The sequence below is a fragment of the Dipodomys spectabilis genome, unplaced genomic scaffold, assembly GCF_019054845.1.
Source record: "Dipodomys spectabilis isolate Male_0828 unplaced genomic scaffold, ASM1905484v1 ptg000108l, whole genome shotgun sequence".
In the NCBI taxonomy this organism is placed as follows: Eukaryota; Metazoa; Chordata; class Mammalia; order Rodentia; family Heteromyidae; genus Dipodomys; species Dipodomys spectabilis.
In genome coordinates this window covers 6,912,004-6,929,591 of record NW_024870785.1, presented here as the reverse complement: position 1 = coordinate 6,929,591, position 17,588 = coordinate 6,912,004, and the positions used below count along the sequence as shown (strand labels likewise).

The 17,588-nt window shown below is 52.0% G+C and overlaps 2 protein-coding genes across 2 annotated transcripts; one reads left to right on the top strand and one right to left on the bottom strand.

The window, feature by feature from the left end:
* Positions 1–712: 712 nt before the first annotated feature.
* Positions 713–12,060, top strand: Duoxa1 (dual oxidase maturation factor 1). Its single transcript, XM_042687773.1, has 8 exons — positions 713–763; positions 1,442–1,562; positions 7,656–7,818; positions 8,321–8,378; positions 9,274–9,408; positions 9,557–9,770; positions 10,024–10,241; positions 11,175–12,060. The coding sequence occupies exons 3-8, from the start codon at positions 7,672–7,674 to the stop codon at positions 11,426–11,428; spliced, it is 1,026 nt and encodes a 341-aa protein (XP_042543707.1). The 5' UTR covers positions 713–763; positions 1,442–1,562; positions 7,656–7,671; the 3' UTR covers positions 11,429–12,060.
* A 1,345-nt stretch (positions 12,061–13,405) lies between these two features.
* On the bottom strand, positions 13,406–17,320 carry Duoxa2 (dual oxidase maturation factor 2). The gene is made up of 6 exons (XM_042687595.1): positions 17,172–17,320; positions 15,829–15,886; positions 14,679–14,813; positions 14,133–14,346; positions 13,803–14,017; positions 13,406–13,575 (listed from the first exon to the last, which is right to left on the bottom strand). The coding sequence occupies exons 1-6, from the start codon at positions 17,316–17,318 to the stop codon at positions 13,406–13,408; spliced, it is 939 nt and encodes a 312-aa protein (XP_042543529.1). The 5' UTR covers positions 17,319–17,320.
* Positions 17,321–17,588: the final 268 nt, after the last annotated feature.

The window sequence follows — 17,588 nt, the reverse complement described above, 5'->3', positions numbered from 1 at the left end:
GACTGGGGCCCCCCAACTCGTTCGCGCTCTCTCCTTGCTCGCTCGCTCGCTCGCGGCTCCGCTGCCTCAGAGCTGTGAGCCGGGGCGGGTGGGGCTGGGGTGAAGAGGGCCCGGCGCCGAGGAGGGGCGGGGCTCCGCGAGGGGCGGGGCTCCGAGGGGGCGGGGCTCTGAGGGGCGGGGCGGGTGGGGCTTGGGGTGAAGAGGGCCGGGCGCCGAGGCTGGGCGGGGCGAAGCTGGGCGGGGCTCCGAGGGGGCGGGGCTGTGAGGAGGCGGGGCGGATGGGGCTGAGGGTGAAGAGGGCCCAGCGCCGAGGCGGGGCGGGGCTCCGAGAGGGGCGGGGCTCTAAGGGGCGGGTCGGGTGGGGCTGGGGGTGAAGAGGGCCCGGCGCCGAGGCGGAGTGGGGCGGGGCTTCTGGGGGCGGGGCTCCGAGGGGCGTGGCGGGTAGGGCTGGGAGTGAAGAGGGCCCAGCGCCGAGGCGGGGCGGGGCTCCGAGGGGGCGGGGCGAATGGGGGCGGGGCGAATGGGGTGGGGGGGTGAAGAGGGCCCAGAGCCGAGGCGGGGCGGGGCTCTGAGGGGGCGGGGCTATGGGGCGGGGCGGGCAGGGCTGGGGGTGGAGAGGGCCCAGCTCCAAGGCGGGGCGGGGCTATGCTCGAGGGGCGGGGCTATGCCCGAGGGGCGGGGCGGGCGGGGCCGGGTAGAGGCGGGAGCGCTGGCGCCGGGACCCGCCAAGGTGCTCGGGAGCCACTGGCGCGCACGCAGAGAGGTGAGACCGCGTGTTAGCCTCGCCTGGCTCAGATGCGGGGTGTCCCTGCGGGGCTCGGGGCTCAGCGAGGGTGGCCACGAACGCCACTGGCCCGCTTCTATTAAGTTGGTTGGGGTAGAGGAGAGGGTGGGAGAAAAGACAAAAGAGGGTGCAGTGGGTGTGGGGAGAAGGCGGAGAGGCTGTCCCCAAACCCTCTCCATCCTGGTCAGGTCTCGGAAACGGAAGGGGACCATCCGACCTCTGCCCACGGAGCAGTCCTGATGCCAAAGCTAGGCATCCTGAGAACTTTCTCCAGACAGGACTCCGAGGCGTGGGGGGATGGAGCGGGGGAGGAACTGCATTGCTGGGTTTGCATCGGAGACACCCGAGTGCTTTGCGCATGGATGGGGAATGGGGGGGGGGAAGGAGGGGGTTGGGAGGGGTAGTGGTGGCTGTGGGAGGGGGCAGACACAGGGTAACCTGTCCTGGGACACCCATCCTTCCCTTCGGGCGCAGTCTGAGAAGGTTGGGGAGGACTTAAAGTGACAGGGCGGGGGAGCACCCCAGACCCGGTTTGTCCAGTCCTAACCTGGTCCTGAATGAAGAGGAGTAGAGGTTGGAAGGGAGTCCCATTCCCGCCTCCACCCCCCGCCAAAAGAAACAAAAAACCGGGAGAAAAGTGCGTGCTTTTGTTGACAGGACATCTGGACCGGGTCCCCTTCCTGACTCCCCCAGCCTCAAAGCCCGCTTGTGAGGTTGCACAGCCAGAGGCCAGCACAGCCGCCGGCTGCCACACAGCTATTATTCGGAAGAGGAAAAGGTAGGGAACAGTGGTCTGGATTTTGGGGTTGGGGGTTGGGATGGAATGTGACTACTGGGGGTTACCCTTAGCAGAGTGGGTTCAGAGGCCTTGAAGTGTTCCTGCTCTTATACTGGCCTCTAGGGGCACATTTTTCTTTAATGCAATTTTATTATTATTATTATTAAGGTGCTATACAGAAGGGTTAAGCATTTCATAAGTCAGGTAATGAGAACATTTCCTGTTTTGAACAATGTCACCCCTTATTTCGCTTTCCCTCAGTTTTCCCCTCCTGTCCCTGCCCACAAAGGACATAGTTCATTTTTAGGGGCTTCGTTGCTTGAGTTTTGCTGGACCAAATTAAGATCAAGTCAGGGGCTCCCCCCGGGGAAAGTTTGATAAGAAATGAAGGCAAGGGAAAGTTCCTTAGGCTATAAAAGACACCTGCTTAACAGATATTGAATCCTTACTGTCTTTTAACTGGATAGGTTCACTTGCATAATCACCCCTCCCCTGACTGCTTACCTCATCATCCCTCACTGGGGAGCCCTGTCTCAACTCACTCTTTAGATCTTGTTCTGTTTCTCCACCTAAGACCTCCTTTAATGCAACAACAACAACAACAACACACACACACACACACACACACACACACACACACACACACATTCTACTTCCTCCAGAGGAAAGACAAAGACAGGAGTTCCTGACAGCTAGCCAAAGTCATAAATTTTGACATCTACCCAAGCCAGAGAAATAAAGCATGAAATTCCAGTAGCCATGCATTTTCCAGTCAGAGCCTTTGACAGCTTTAGGGGTGTCACCTTCTGGTACTTTGTAGGGGATTAGTAAAGGTACAGAGCACTTCACAAAGGCATGTGATTTGAGTGATGAAGACTGACACTTTACCAGGCTGAATTTTCCCCAAGACCACATCCTCTTTGTATTTGCTGCCTGCTTATTTAGGTCAGTATACACTGTAAATGTAGACCAGCCACAGTGGCGAGCTAGGGGACAAGTCGGGCGAGGTGCTGTCCCTGAGCTCTTTTACTCAAGGCTAGCACTTTGAGCCACAGTGCACTTCTAGATTTCTGGTGGTTAATTGGAGATAAGAGTCTCACGGACTTTCCTGTCCCTGTTGGCTTTGAATTGAGATTCTCATTTCTCAGCCTCCTGAGTGGCTAGGATTACAGGAATGAGCCACTGGCGCCCAGCTCAAGTTAATCTTGACATGAGTTTGTTGTTGTTGTTGTTGTTGTTGTTTTTGGGGGGGAATCATATTAGAACCAATTCCATTGTCAGACTTTACATGTCAACAGGGAGAAAGATAGTACTGAGGACTGAATAGAAGCTCTATCACTTGAGCCACACCTCCAGACTCTTCTTTTGACATTGGTTCTTTTCCACACTGTGGCTCACTTTATCTCCCGTGGGTAGAGGGCTATGATCCTGGTACCTATGCCTTCCCATGTCACTGGGGATAAGAGATACATGGATGGTACCACACTCTGCCATTAGTGAAGATGGTGTCTCAGTTCAGGGCTGGCCTTGCACCATGACTGCAGTTTCGCTAGGGCTACAGGCTTGAGCCACTACACCTGGCTAACCCAAAAGACAGCAGGATTTCCAGAGACTTTTTTTTCGAGTCCTACTTCTTCATGTTAGTTTAGTAATGAAAAGTGAATGGAGCTCAGGCTCATGAAAGTTAAAGTTAAATGAGATTAAATGTAGATTAAGGAAGAGCAAATTATAAATTTGACCCAGAAGAGATTTAAGAAAGGCAAATTTTATTCACCAAACGCTTTGTGCTGTTGTTTTGGAAATCGCTCTCGACCTTGCAATCCTCCTGTCTCAACCTCTCAAATGGTGGGATTATAGGCATGCACTACCACTGTAGGCTTGCCAACTGCCTCTTTTGCTTTAAGTCACTTTAAAGCAATATTTTGGAAAATTGGAAATAACATTATCCTTCTGTACTTAAGACAGAAAGACTTTTGTTAGTGTTTCTTTGAAGCATGTTAATAGAGATGAGCTATTCTTGTAAAAAAATTTATAACCTCTCATTAAATTAAATGCAGGAGCCAGGCATCCATGGCTCACGCCTGTAATCCTAGTTACTCAGAAGGCTGAGATCTGAGGATTGAAGTTCAAAGCCAGCCTGGGCAGGAAAGTCCATGAAACTCTTATCTCCAATAAGCCATCAGAAAACTGGAAGTGGCACTGTGGTTCAAGTAGTAGAACACTAGTCTTGAGCTGAAGAGCTGAGGGACAGTGCCCAGGCCCAGAGTTCAGGCCCCATGATTGACAATAAAATAAAATAAAATAAAATGCAGGAATACTACTACTATATGATCTGAAGCAAAATACATTACATTATTTGTTATTTGCTTGTATTAAAAAAATATTTGCTTTTGAAATTCCAGCACATAATATGCGTCTACTTATGAACAACTTTGCTTTATCTTCCCAGCTTATTAACCAAGATATTCTACATTTTATGACCCTTCCTCCTACAGCCTTTTACTTTAAAAAAAAGTGGCCTAAATCTAGGCATCATAAATTCAATAAAAAGAATTCAGCCTTAAAATAAATGTCACTCATCACATATTTTACAAAATAATTTATTTAATAAATCCTTAGTTACACTTCCTCAGCTAGGGTTGAAATGTATGTTGCATATTCACTTAAACACAGATATTCATGCTTGGGTCTTTGCTAGTTTTGGAGGCTCCAATATATTGGAAGAGGCTTTCTGAAAATATTTTGAAATCACTGAACAGTGGTTAGTGAAATCCCTTCTTCTATCGGTGATACTTGATTATTGTGTTGTATGTAGTATGGCCAGTGGTGGAGTATAGCTCCCCCTTGTGTAAGGAATCAGAAGCAACACGTGGGAAGAACTCATTTGTATTTGGTCATTTGATCTGGAACTTGATTAGTATATACATTACAAGTAGGCAATATAAAGATGGGAAGATTAAGTCCTTGCCTGCGAGAAGATTAGAATCTAATAAGGAGACAATGTGAAAACAATTAGAGGACTGTGTAATTGTTGTGATCATGGAGATATACTCACATGCAATTAGAATGTTCTGGAGTAGGGAACATTTGGGCTGGCCCAGTCATCTCAGAGGAAACTTGAGAGAGGAGGTGGAGCAAGCTCAGACTTGAAGAGTGAAAAGCTATTTGCCAAAAGGGGTAGAGGATTTCAGGTAAAGAAAAGGCTAGCGTACAAAGGCAGGAAGGCGTGGAACATGTCGGATACATGTAGAGAGGCGTTGCTGTAGACTAGACGGGGCCCAGGGTAGAGCTGGACCAATGGGGAAGGATACCAGATCACAGAGCGCCCTATGTGTGACAGTGAGACTAGGTTTTACCTAAAGTAAAGAAGTGAAGTGGTCCTATTTGCCTTTTAGAAAAATCAGAGGCACTGAAGGAACAGTCAAGGGCAAACCTCCATGAAGTAATGAGTCCTTTGAGTTTGATATCCAGATATTCATTGGAGAACTTTCAGTGCCCAGGCCCTGAGTTCAAGCCCCAAAACTGACAGAAAAACAAGCAAACTCACTAAAAGGGACCTGAAGATGGTCATATCTAGTTGAAAATGAGGGAGAGCTTTACCTGTTAATGAGGGAAGAACTGCACCCAGACCAGAACTATCTCAGGAGTCTATCCAAGACCTGCTAGAAGAGGTGATAAAGAGCCAAACACTGATGGCTCACGCCTGTAATCCTAGCTACTCAGGAGGCTGAGATCTGAGGATCATGGTTCCAAGCCAGCCCAGGCAGGAAAGTCCATGAGACTCTTAACTTCAGTTAACCACCAGAAAACCAGAAGTGGCACTGTGGCTCAAGTGGTAGAGCTGAAGAGCTCAGGGACAGTGCCCAGGCCCAGAGTTCAAGTCCCATGACCAAAAATTTATTTTTTTTAAATGGTGTAACTAAAATGCCTCTTTTTCCCAACTGACAGCTTATTTGTAATATTCTTCACATTTTCCATATTCAAACTCAATTCATCCTGTGAAGCAGACATGACTTTTCCCAGTTCTCACTAAAGCTAGGTCTCCGTAGAGGTCACAGAAATTGGGAGAAACAGAGGTGAAATTCAAACCCTATGGAGCTTCTGGATTCCACAGCTTACATTTCATATCACTTAAAACTGTGTGCATGACTCAAGTGCTAGAGTGCTTACCTAGCAAGCTCAAGGCTCTGAGTTCAAATTCAAATATTGCCAAGAAATGAGCTGCATGATTACATTATGGCACCTCAGCAAGAGATTTGCTGACACTGCAGAGTGAACAAAGCTTGGACCATTGATGCTAAAGTCCTCCCCTCCCCCCCCACCCCCCCCCACCCCCGCCCTCAACCTCACATTTTAACATTTCTTTTTTTGTCGGTCATGGGGCTTGAACTCTAGGCCTGGACGCTGTCCCTCAGTTCTTCAGCTCAAGGCTAGCGCTCTACCACATGAGCCCCAGCACCACTTCTGGTTTTCTGGTGGTTTTATTGGAGATAAGAGTCTCACGGACTTTCCTTCCCCAGCTGGCTTCGAACCATGATCCTCAGATCTCAGCCTCCTGAGTAGCTAGGATTACAGGCGTGAGCCACTGGCACCCCGCACATTTTAACATTTCTGAAATTAGGTGTGTCTTGCCAGTAATGGCTGTCATGGTTTAAGTAGTAATTCTCTCTCTCTCTGTGTCTCTCTCTTTCACTCTTTCTTCCCTCCTTCCCTTTCTTCCTCCCTTCCTTCCTTCCTTCTCTCCTTCCCTCCCTTCCTTCCTTCCTTTCTTCCCTCCTCTCTTTCCTCTCCCCTTCTCCTCCTCCCCCTCCCTTCCTCCTTCCCTCCTTCCCTCCCTCCCTCCCTCCCTTCCTTCCTTCCTTCCTCCCTCCCTTCCTTCCTTCCTCCCTCCCTTCTTTCCTCCCTCCCTCCCTTCCTTCCTTCCTTCTCTCCTTCCCTACCTTCCTTCCTTCCTTCCCTCCTCTCTTTCCTCTCCCCCTCTCCTCCCCTCCCTCCCTCCCTCCCTCCCTCCCTTCCTTCCTTCCTTCCTTCCTTCCTTCCTTCCTCTTTCTTTCTTGTATGTAAAATAACAGTAGGCCTTGTGTGTCCAGGTTCCATTTCCCCAATATTCTGTCTGTAACGGGACAAATAAGTTCCAAGCTCAGTAGTCTGGCAGAGAAAACCAGTTAATGAGCTGCAACATGAGCTCGGAATTCGAGTGGGAGAGAAGGGTCTATGTGACTGATGTGAGCCTCAGGAAGACATCTGGCCCAGCACTACCTGGGAGGGGGGGGGGGAGAGGCAGGGGCTCCGTCAGAGCTTATTCAGGTGAACTAGAGTTCGGTGGTTCTGAATTCATCACAACGATAGTCAGAATGCTTGAGAAAGCTTGGTCTGACTGCTGTGGGCGGGGCCGGGTCTGGGACTCAGTCCTCTAATGTGCAGTGTATACTTAGCAGAGCTGTTTGGCTTCTGTTGCTTTGGGAACAAAGGAAGAAAGCTAATCTTGTAATAGGCTCTCTCTTTTACCCTAAGGCTTTAACTCAACAGTTACTACAGCTCTTTTTTGTTTGTTTGTTCGTTCTGTGATCTATCGGCTTGTGCTAGAGAATTACATCTCTTAAGTAATCTGAGAAGAAACGGAGAAGCTTCAGTGGTAATGTTGGCACTGACTGAGGAAACTAGGGGTTAGGAAGAGAGCACAGGAGAGCAGAGGTGAGCTGCCAAAACTTTAATCAGATCAAAACAAACAAACAAACAAAAAAATGATGGAGTAAGGAAGACTGAAGGGTAAGGCCAAAAAGGTGAGCTCCGGAGATGAGGAACCAGTCTAGTTTATTCTCCATTGGAGCTCCACCACCAAAAACAAATAATGTCTGGAGACCAAGTGCTCACACCTGTAACTCTAGCTACTCAATAGGCTGAGATCTCTGAGAATCATGGTTTGAAGCCAACCAGGTAGACAAACCTGAGAGACTCGTGTCTCATCAACCGGCAAAAAGCCAGAAGTGGAGCTGAGGCTCAAGTGGTAGACCACACACACACACACACACACACACACACACACACACACAATGTGCCTGGTCCATCGAAGGCAAATGTCTGTTGTTACAGAACCACCTCCAGCAAAATGGCTGCTCTGGGACACACATTCCCTTTCTATGCTGGCCCCAAGCCCATCTTCCCAGTGGACACCACCTTGGCTGTCATCATCACCATCTTCCTGACTGCCTTGGTCATCTTTATCATCATCCTACCTGGCATCCGGGGCAAGACGGTAAGAAACAAATCCAGCCCTGGAGACCCAAGCCCCACAGACACCTCAACCTCAGAATATGAGATACAGATTCTGTCTACAACCAGATTCAAGGAAAAGACTCCAATGCTGAGAAAAACATCACCACCACCCTTAGCAGGGAGTTGCGTCTCCCCTTCCCTCCACCCCCATTCAGAAATCCAATAGAGAATTCTTTTTTTGGTCGGTCGTGGGGCTTGAACTCTAGGCCTGGGCGTTGTCCCTGGCTCTTGCACTCTGCCACTTGAGCCACAGCACCACTTCTGGCTTTTCCTGCTTATGTGGTGCCGAGGAATCGAACCCAGGGCCCCATGCATGTGAGCCAGAACTCTACCGCTGAGCCACCTTCCCAGTAGAGAATTCTTGTCCACGCTGGTGTGGTCTGATCTCAATGGAGTCCCTACCTCTCCCCAAATGTGGGAAGAGGAAGGGTGGGGAAGGGAAGAAGGCTCTGCTTCCTGAGCCTGCCTTCCCTGTGACTCAGAGGCTGTTCTGGCTGTTCCGGGTGGTGACCAGCTTATTCGTCGGTGCTGTGATCCTGGGTGAGTGCCAAGCCCGGATGATGACGGACGTGGGCAGGCGTCCCTGTCTCCTGTAGCTCGCTGGGCAGCCTGCTTGCCTCTCCTGGTTTTTCCAGAAGGGGTTTTCCATTTCTGCTGGTGATCCAGCTACATCCTTCTTGTCCCTGCACTCATTCACTTGCCCAGAGAAGGTGGCAGGGAGCCCTTCTGTGGTTGCCTCTCCTCAATATTTGGGCCAGAAGACTTCCCGGGATGAGGACAGGAGTGGAAAAAATGAGGGAGGGCTGGCGGCTGGCTTGGCTTTGGTGATTAGGCAGGAAGAAGAGATAGAGTCTATGTTGAAGCTGTCTGCATTTGTCCATTAGGATATACGCTAGGATACTCTCCTACCCCCACCCCCTGTCCCCCTGCACCTCAGTGAATGTTCCTGAGTTGGGGCAACGTATACAGAGTTGTAGATCTTGGATTTTGGTGGTGGTCGTCGTGGGGCTTGAACTCTGGGCCTGGGCGCTGTTCCTCAGCTCTTCAGCTCAAGGCGAGCGCTCTACCACTTGAGCCACAGCGCCACTTCCGGTTTCCTGAGTGATTTATTGGAGATAAGAGTCTCACCGACTTCCTGCCCAGGCTGGCTTTGAACCTTGATCCTCAGATCATAGCCTCCTGAGTAGCTAGGGAGACGCAGGAGCCACTGGTACCTGGCTTAGATCTTGGATTTTCTAACCCAAGTATTCTTTCCCAACAATGGTGGTTTGACTTCCTAGGAGCCAAACCCTGGGCTAGTTTATGGGTCTGCAATGATGATAGCCCATACAGGCACGAAGCCCTTGTAGCTCTCTCCTTTTTGGCTAACCTCCACCTCCATGAGTTCCCAAATATCCAACTCCTCCATGCCCTGCCCCCCCCCCACCTTCCCCAGCTGTGAATTTCAGCTCTGAGTGGTCTGTGGGTCAGGTCAATGCCAACACAACATACAAAGCCTTCAGTCCCGAGAGGATCAGCGCTAGCGTGGGGCTGCAGGTCGGGCTCAGAGGAGTCAACATTACACTCACAGGTAAGGGAGGGTACTTACGTGTGTGTGTGTGTGTGTGTGTGTGTGTTGGAGGGATGGTGGGAAGGGTAGAACCAAAGCTGTCATCTCTCTGTTGAGAGATGAACCCCTGGATTTCTGCCCAGTGGAGATGAACTGTTACATTCCCCAGGAACTCCGGTGCAGCAGCTCAATGAGACCATCGATTACAACGAGGAATTCAACTGGCCTCTAGGGGGCGCCTACACCGAGGCCTACGCCAAGGCACTGGAGAAAGGCCTACCAGATCCCGTGCTCTACCTGGCCGAGAAGTTCACCCCTCGAAGCCCATGTGGCCTGCACAACCAGTACCGCCTGGCCGGACACTATGCCTCAGTCATGCTGTGGTGAGCCATGGAAGGAGAGGGATAAGTCCTCCCAGACTAGACGCAGGAAGCCCGTTTCTTCCATCTCTCCTCGTGTGTGTGAGCATTCTGAATGGGATGGGCTGGTCTATGGGTCGCCATGGGTGGCTGGTTGGGAAGCCCACAGGCAGGAATCTCCTCCTCCTTAAGTCCCTGAGTCTCCACACGGGTCCCTTTAGTCTCACCTGCAGATACAGGTGTCCAGGCCTGTTCTCACTGAGTCCTGGCTCTTCAGGGTATCATTCCTCTGCTGGCTGCTGACCAATGTGATGTTGTCCATGCCTGTGCTGGTCTATGGTGGCCACATGCTGCTGGCTACTGGCATCTTCCAGCTGTTGGCCTTGCTCTTCTTCTCCACCACCACGTCACTCACCCCACCCTGCCCCCTCCGCCTGGGCACCGCTGTGCTGCGAGTTCACCACGGTCCTGCCTTCTGGACCACCTTGGCCACAGGTGAGACCCGCTCCTAATGACAGGCACTGCGGGACTCAGGGCTGAGAAGGCACCGTTAGGTTGGGAGGTTGAGGGTCTGCTTCTAGAGGCTGAGATAACTTCTGCCCTCTTAAAAGCCAGAGCCTTCAACTCCTGGATTTCTCCTCCTGATGCCATTTCCTCTTCTTCCTCATATGCTTGCTTCCCTGTATCTTCTCGCTCTGTCCCTGTCAGGTCACCTGACCCCTTTTTACCTAGATCCTCCCTGGACACTCACGCCTGTCATCCTAGCTACTCAGGAGGCTGAGATCTGAGGATCATAGGTTCAAAGCCAGCCCGGGCAAGAAAGTCCATGAGACTCTGATCTCCAGTGAACCACCAGGAAACCAGAAGTGGCGCTGTGGCTCAAGTGGTAGAGCGCTCGCCTTGAGCTGAAGAGCTGAGGGACAGTGCCCAGGCCCAGAGTTCAAACCCCACGACCGACAAAAACAAACAAAAGAATTCCAGCTCCATGTCTCCTCTCACTAGCCCTAAATCAGTTTGTCCTACAGTTTTATTCACCTCCTATCCCCCCCCCCACCCCCGTCTAACCCTTTGTGCCCCTATTTACCTCTTTTCTCCTCTTCTTCCTGTTTTTAGAGGCAAACTCTCTCTCCTCCTCCTCCCTTTCCTTCTCCTTCTCTCCTTCTTCCTCTTCATCCTTCTCCCTCTTCTTTTCTCCTCTGCTGTCTCTCCCTCTGCAACTGGGATTCAACTAAAAGACGTCTGGGCTGTGAATCTGGAAATGCAGAACACTAGACCCTCCTCAGTCATATGACTGGAAGCCAGCCAGTCCCTTCTCTGAGCCCTCATTACCCTGAGGGCGGGCCCAGGTCGCTCTTAAAGTTGATGTTCCTATGAGATCTCCTTGGGAAGGTATTCCTAGAGCTAAGCACCTGTGGCCCTCATCCTCAGGACTGCTGTGTATGCTGCTGGGCCTGATCCTGGCGGTGGCCCATAAGATGCAGCCCCAGAGGCTGAAGGCTTTCTTCAACCAGAGTGCGGAGGACCCTGTGCTGGAGTGGAGTCCCGAAGAAGGAGAACTCCTGACTCCCCGCTACAGGGCCGTGACTGACAGTCCTGAACCCCAGGACATTCCCCTGTCAGAGACTCCCTCTGAGGCATGCTGTAAGGAGGAACACCCCAAAGATTCCGATTGTGCCCTGTAACTCCAGACATGGAGAGGAATTCCTCTCCGAATCAAGGAGCCCTCAGGATTCACCAGAACCATCAATGGGGGGCAAGGGCGGAGGGAAGGGGTTGAGGGTTGTATTAGACCCACAGCTCCAACCTACAGGTGAAGGAAAGAAAAAAGGAGGCTCTACAAAACAAAAGCCCTAAGGTACTGAGGAGATGTGGCTCCTACCCAGAAGCCCTGTTGCTATGATCAACCCAAGCGAGAGTGGCTCTTATTTTTGCACAGCAATGCACTTTTCCTGGATGCTTCCTCTCTTCAAGGTGTCCTTCAGTGAAACCCAGCTTTCTCGCAATAAGGAATGTGTGGGGAGGCAGAGCGGTTCCAAAGTGATCTTCTTTTGGTCCTTCTTGGCCCTCAGCTACTCTTGTTTTCTTTCTGTCTTTTTTTTCTGGATCACCTTTTCTTCTAAGTGACCTCTTGGTCTGCACTGGAACGAGGAGACCACACATCTCAGGCCGGGTCTAACATTAACCAGCCATTCCACATTCACTTTGTGCCTCATTTCAGTTCCCAGATATGTCAAATGAGATGGTAAGACTTGCCAAGGATTTTTTTTTTTAAAGAAAAATAAATAAATCCTAAGATGTATATTTTTATACCTGACTGGCATTTACCTTGGCACTAAGATAGTCTTCCCCCTCTCAAAAAACAAAACTGGGAAGTATTAGTAATCAATTCCAAACCCTATGCCTTTCCCAGTCCATTCAGCTTGGCCAAAAGAAAGAATAGGAAAGTCACTGCGTGGTCACTAAACCCTACCCAATCCGGCCAGGGCAGCTCAGGAAGCTGGAGCCGGTTGATTCCTATCTGGCCTCACTAGAGGGCGCTCTTCCCAGAGCCTTTCTGTTTTGTTTTTTGTTTTGTTTTGTTCTGGTTTGTTTTGTTTCATTTTTGTTTTTCGGTTTCTCCAAAGAGAATGAGATTCGCAGAATTAGAGACTGCAAAGTAAAAGTTGTTTCCAGCCCGGCTAAATCTCTTGAGGCACGTGGATTCCAAGAACCCAAAGAAGCCATGGAAATTGACAGGGGAAAGAAAAAAAAAAAATTAAAGGCTGGGTGCTAGTACTCATGCCTGTCATTCCAGCTACTCAGGAAGCTGAGATCTGAGGATTGTGGTTTGAAGCCAGCCTGGGCAGGAAAGTCTGTGTGAGACTTTTTTTTTTTTTTTGGTTGTGGGGTTTGAACTCTGGGTCTGGATGCTGTCCCTCAGCTCTTCAGCTTAAGGAAACTGCCCTACCACTTGAGTCACAGCTCCACTTTCTGTTTTTTGGTGGTTTACCGGAGATAGTCTCATGGAGGGACTGGAAGTTGGCTCAGTGGTAGAGTGCTTGCTTCACATGCATGACGCCCTGGGTTTGAATTCTCAGCACCACAGAAGCAGAAAAAAGCTGGAAGTGGCACTGTGACTCAAGTGGTGGAGCGCTGCCTTTTGAGCTGAAGAGCTGAGGGACAGCGCCCAGGCCCAGAGTTCAGGCCCCACGACTGACAAAAAAAAAAAAAAAGTGTCATGGACTTTCCTGCCCCCGGCTGGCTTTGAACCGAGATCCTCAGATCTCAGCCTCCTGAGTAGTTAGGATTACAGGTGTGTGTCACCAGGTGTGTGTGACTTTTATCTCCAATTAACCAGCAACTCCACACACACACACACACACACACACACGGAGCTATGGCTCAAGTGGTAGAGTGCCAACCTAGAGCAGAAAAAAAAGGCTAGGGCCTTGAGTTCAAGCCTCAGTACTCACACACACACACACACACACACACACAAGCTTTTAAATAAAATAATCATAAAGTTTATTTACAACCCACCCTGCTGCAAGTGGGCAGCATGTCCACTGGCAAGGATGGGGGTGGGGAACAAACAGCACCGTGCTCTCCTCCCCCATCCCTCCTCCTCCCCCCTCCCCCCCACTGACAGCACTGAGTAGCTGTCCACCATTGTATTTCCTTTACAAGGCAGTGGTAATCTGTAAGTGTGGGGCCCCCAATCGCGGGGTGCTGAGGGTGAAAGGGGAGTTACTGTAGCCCTGGACACTTTGATCCAGAAGGATGCGAAGAACACGGGGCCGGGTGTAGTGCAGCAGCACCACCGCCCCTCCCAGGAGGAGGCTCAGGAGGCCTGTATGGGGGGGAGGGAGGGAGGGGGACAGGAAGGGGAGGGGGGACACAGGCATGAAGCGGACCCAGCAGGGAAGACTCCAGGCTGGAAACCGGGGGCCCTGTCCCCCACTCCCTCCCCTTTGGTGGTTGTGGGGGGGGTGGGGAGGGCTATCCTTGGGAGTTCCCTCTCCAAATGCGCATGCGTGCGCGCTCCCCCCCCCCCCCCCCCAGCCCTCGGGTTCTCACCCGTGGCCAGCGTGACCCAGAAGGAGGCGCCGTAGCGAGGCGTGAGCGCCGCGGAGCCCGGGCGGAAGGTGCAGAGCGGCACGGAGGAGACCGAGGCGAAGGCGAAGACGGCGAAGAGCGCGAAGGCGCCGGTGGCCAGCAGCGCCAGGCCCCCGTACAGCGCGGCGGGCGTGGACAGCAGCGCGTTGGCGACGATCCAGAAGCAGAAGGCCACCCTGGGGGGGGGGGGACCGGGTCCCGCGATCGGGTCCCCGCGATCGATCGATGATCGGTCGGTGATCGCACCCGGCCCCGCCGCCCCGCACACCGCTCCGCGCCCCCCGCGCTCACCACAGCGTGGCCGCCGCGTAGTGTCCCGCCAGGTGGTATTGGGGGTACAGCCCGCAGGGGCTGGTCGGGGTGAATTTCTCTGCCAGGTAGAGCACGGGGTCCGGCAGCCCCTTTTTCAGGGCATTCACGTACTCCTTGGTGTAGTCTTCGTCCAGACGCCAGGTGAACCTCTCGTTGTAGTCGATGGTCTCGTTCAGCTGCTGCACTGGGGTTCCTGCAAGGGCGGGGAGGGGAGGAAGGGGTGGGGTCAAACGAGGGGGACCCCCCCCACACACACACCCCCGTACAAGGTCATGGACCCGGAAACCAAACTGATTTCCATTGGGTGGGGCGCCCATGGGGTTGGGATGGGGAGGGGGGGATGCAGATGGGTTGGTTGACGGTTGGGAGAAATCACAACTCTACCAATACCAAAGGTTTGGTGGTGCTGAGATGTGTGTGTGTGTGTCTGTGTGTCTGTGTGTGTGTGTTTCCCCCCAATCTGAGGGCTGAGAAGAGGGCAGCTTCCCCTCCCTCCCACCTTCCCTCCCTCAACCATGGCCTCACCTCTGAGGGTGATGTTAATGCCCACCAGCCCCACGTGCAGACCGACGTGGGCTTGCACACGCTCCACACTGAACGCCTTGTACGATGTGTTGGTCCACACGCTGCCCACGAACCAGTCTCCACTGAAGTGCACAGCTGTGGGGAAATGCATATGGTGGTGGTAGGGGGGGAATGGAATTTAGGAGAGTAATGAAACAGAAGACAACTGGGTCTAGGGGGTCCAGAGAACTGGGGGGGGGCGGTCTAGGAGGTCCAAAGAGCTGGGGGAGGAGTCTAGGGGATTCCAACAGAAGCACAGAGAAGAGCAGAAGGGTAAGTAGTGAAGAGTGGGCGTGTGTCACACACTTGCCATCGCAGAGTTCCAGTCAGAGGCAGGACAGACAGACCAGGGGCGACAGTGAGTCCAGGTCTCAAAGAAACAAACTAACACAAGCCAGGTGCTCCTGCCTCACACACTGGCAATCCTAGCCACTGCTTAGGAGAATGAGACCAGCTGGAGGCCAGCTGTTCAGAAAAGCCCATTGCAACCAAAAGACTCTTGGGGTGGCAACCTACAACTGCCATCCTAGCTAGTACAGAGAGCCTAAAATAGATGGATGGTGGTTCAGGCTAGAAGCAAGACCTAAGGTCAAAAATAACTGGTGCCAAAAAAAAGGGGGAGGGCGCTGGAGGGGCATGGTTCTGTGGCGGACCACTGCTTAGCAAGCACAACCTTGAGTTCAAATCCCGGTGCTTCCAAAACCAAACAAAATACAAGACCAAAAATACCGGGCTGGGAAAATGGCTCCGTGGTGGTAGAGCGCTTGCCTTGCATGCCTGAGGCCCTGGGTTTGATTCCTCAGCACCACATAAGCAAAAAGAAAAAAAAAAGCCAGAAGTGGCACTGTGGCTCAAGTGGTAGAGCGCTAGCCTTGAGCTGAAGAGCTGAGGGACAGCGCCCAGGCCCAGAGTTCAGGCCCCACAACCGGACCCCCCCCAAAAAAAAAGACCAAAATATGTTGTTGTTGTTTAAAAAAATGCATATTCAAGAGTGGATAAAGAAAAGTGTAGGAAGTGGGAAGAGGAAGCAGATCCCATTTCCCCAGGTACCCTCTTCCCACCTCATTCCCCACCTGTTTCCCCCTTCCCTCAGGCTGAATCACATACTCACCCACAATTTCTGCTCCTATGAACAGGCTGAGAAGAACTCTCACCAACCAGAACCAGCGCTGCAGAACAGACACTCAAGTCAGCCCCCAAGGCCTCTCCCTCCACTCCCTGCCACTTCAATCTCAGCCACACTCCCGACCTTTAACTGCTGATGTCAACATGTGCTTTTCCTGGACCACTGACATTTTGAGGGTGCTTTTGTTGTTGTTGTTGTTTGGTCATATGTTTCTACCTTACCTGGTGTCCAATTTCCAGATCCACCCTGCCTAGTACTCTCTGGGCACTTTTACACCCCTAGTTATCTGGCACCTGGCCCCCAATTCACTTCTCCCCAGCCACTGCTTGGTGAGGCTCAGTGAGTTCAGAAGTATTAGGAAAGAAAGCAAGGACTACCCCTCCCCCCCAAAAAAGAGGGAGGCCCCAGGGCTTGGTGGCCAAATAAACGAGGTGGAAATGTAGGTATTACTAAGTACATTGGTTCCCTGGCAACTAAAATGAAAAAGATTGACAGGCACTAAGATTGAGGGTGGTCTTGTATTTGGAAAAAAAAAGAAAAAAAAAAAAAGCAAAAGCACAATCTAGGGTCTGGAAGAAGGGAAAGTCTAAGGCAATGACTGTAGTCTGCTACAACTTAAAAATCCTGTGTGGGATGGGGCTGGGAAGTTGGCTCAGTGGTAGAGTGCTTGCCTTGCATGCTTGAGGCCCTGGGTTCGATTCCGCAGCACCACATAAGCAAAAAGAAAAAAGCCGGAAGTGGCGCTGTGGCTCAAGTGGTAGAGCGCTAGCCTTGAGCTGAAGAGCTGAGGGTCAGCGCCCAAGCCCAGAGTTCAGGTCCCACAACCGGACCAAAAAAAAAAAAATCCTGTGTGGGATTCTCTTAGTCCCTAAGAATAGGACACCCATGCACAGCCAAACCCCTCTTTTGGGCCAAGACCAAAGGAGAACACATCAGTCTCAGCCGCGGGGGTCTGTCCTCTTGGCAGGAAAGCCGTCACCTGGAGGACAGGATAGTTTGATCGCAGTAGAGGGAGATCATGGAGCTGGTTATTAGACTGGGTGCCCACTCTCTGCCACAGCTGGGGTTCCTTTCCAGGAAACCTTGGATCAGGAACTCTCCCTGCTCTTGGTTTAAGAAAAAGGGGTGGGGGTAGGGGAGTTGTTCTTGATCCAATTAGATTTCTGAATTCGTTTCTCCTGACCTTATGTTGAATATTTCTGGAGATCCTTGCAATGGTCTTGGTTATCCTGGGTTTTAGGCAGGACTCCCTAAGATTTCCCCCCCTTCTCCGCCCCCCCCCACCCAAACACCCCCACCTTCCCCCCAGCTTTTAGCACCCCTCTTACCGAGTGACCACGGATCCCAGGCAAAATGAGCAGGAAGCTGGCAGCCAAGGCCAGGAATACCAGAATGACTATGAGCAGTTGGACGCTGAAGCCAGCAGCATGCCGGGGCTGGGGGTAAAAAGGCAACACACCGTTCCACAGGGTCATCCTGCAAGCGGGGGTGGGGAGGTGGATTGGGGGGGGGAGCTCTGCGCCCCCAGAGCGAGCTGGAGTGTGGGGACAAAAGCCAATCAAGTGTGAGCGAGCTCAGTCTGAGCGCAGAGAGAGGTCCCCCCACCCCACCCCAAAAACCCTCCCAGCGCTCCGGGGTTAGTTCTCCCGGCTGCGATCCGGTTGGAAGTCCCCGGGGGAGACCCGCACCTGTTTTTTGTCTTTATACGGGGTCTGAGCCCGGGACAGGCGCTATGCAAATGAAGG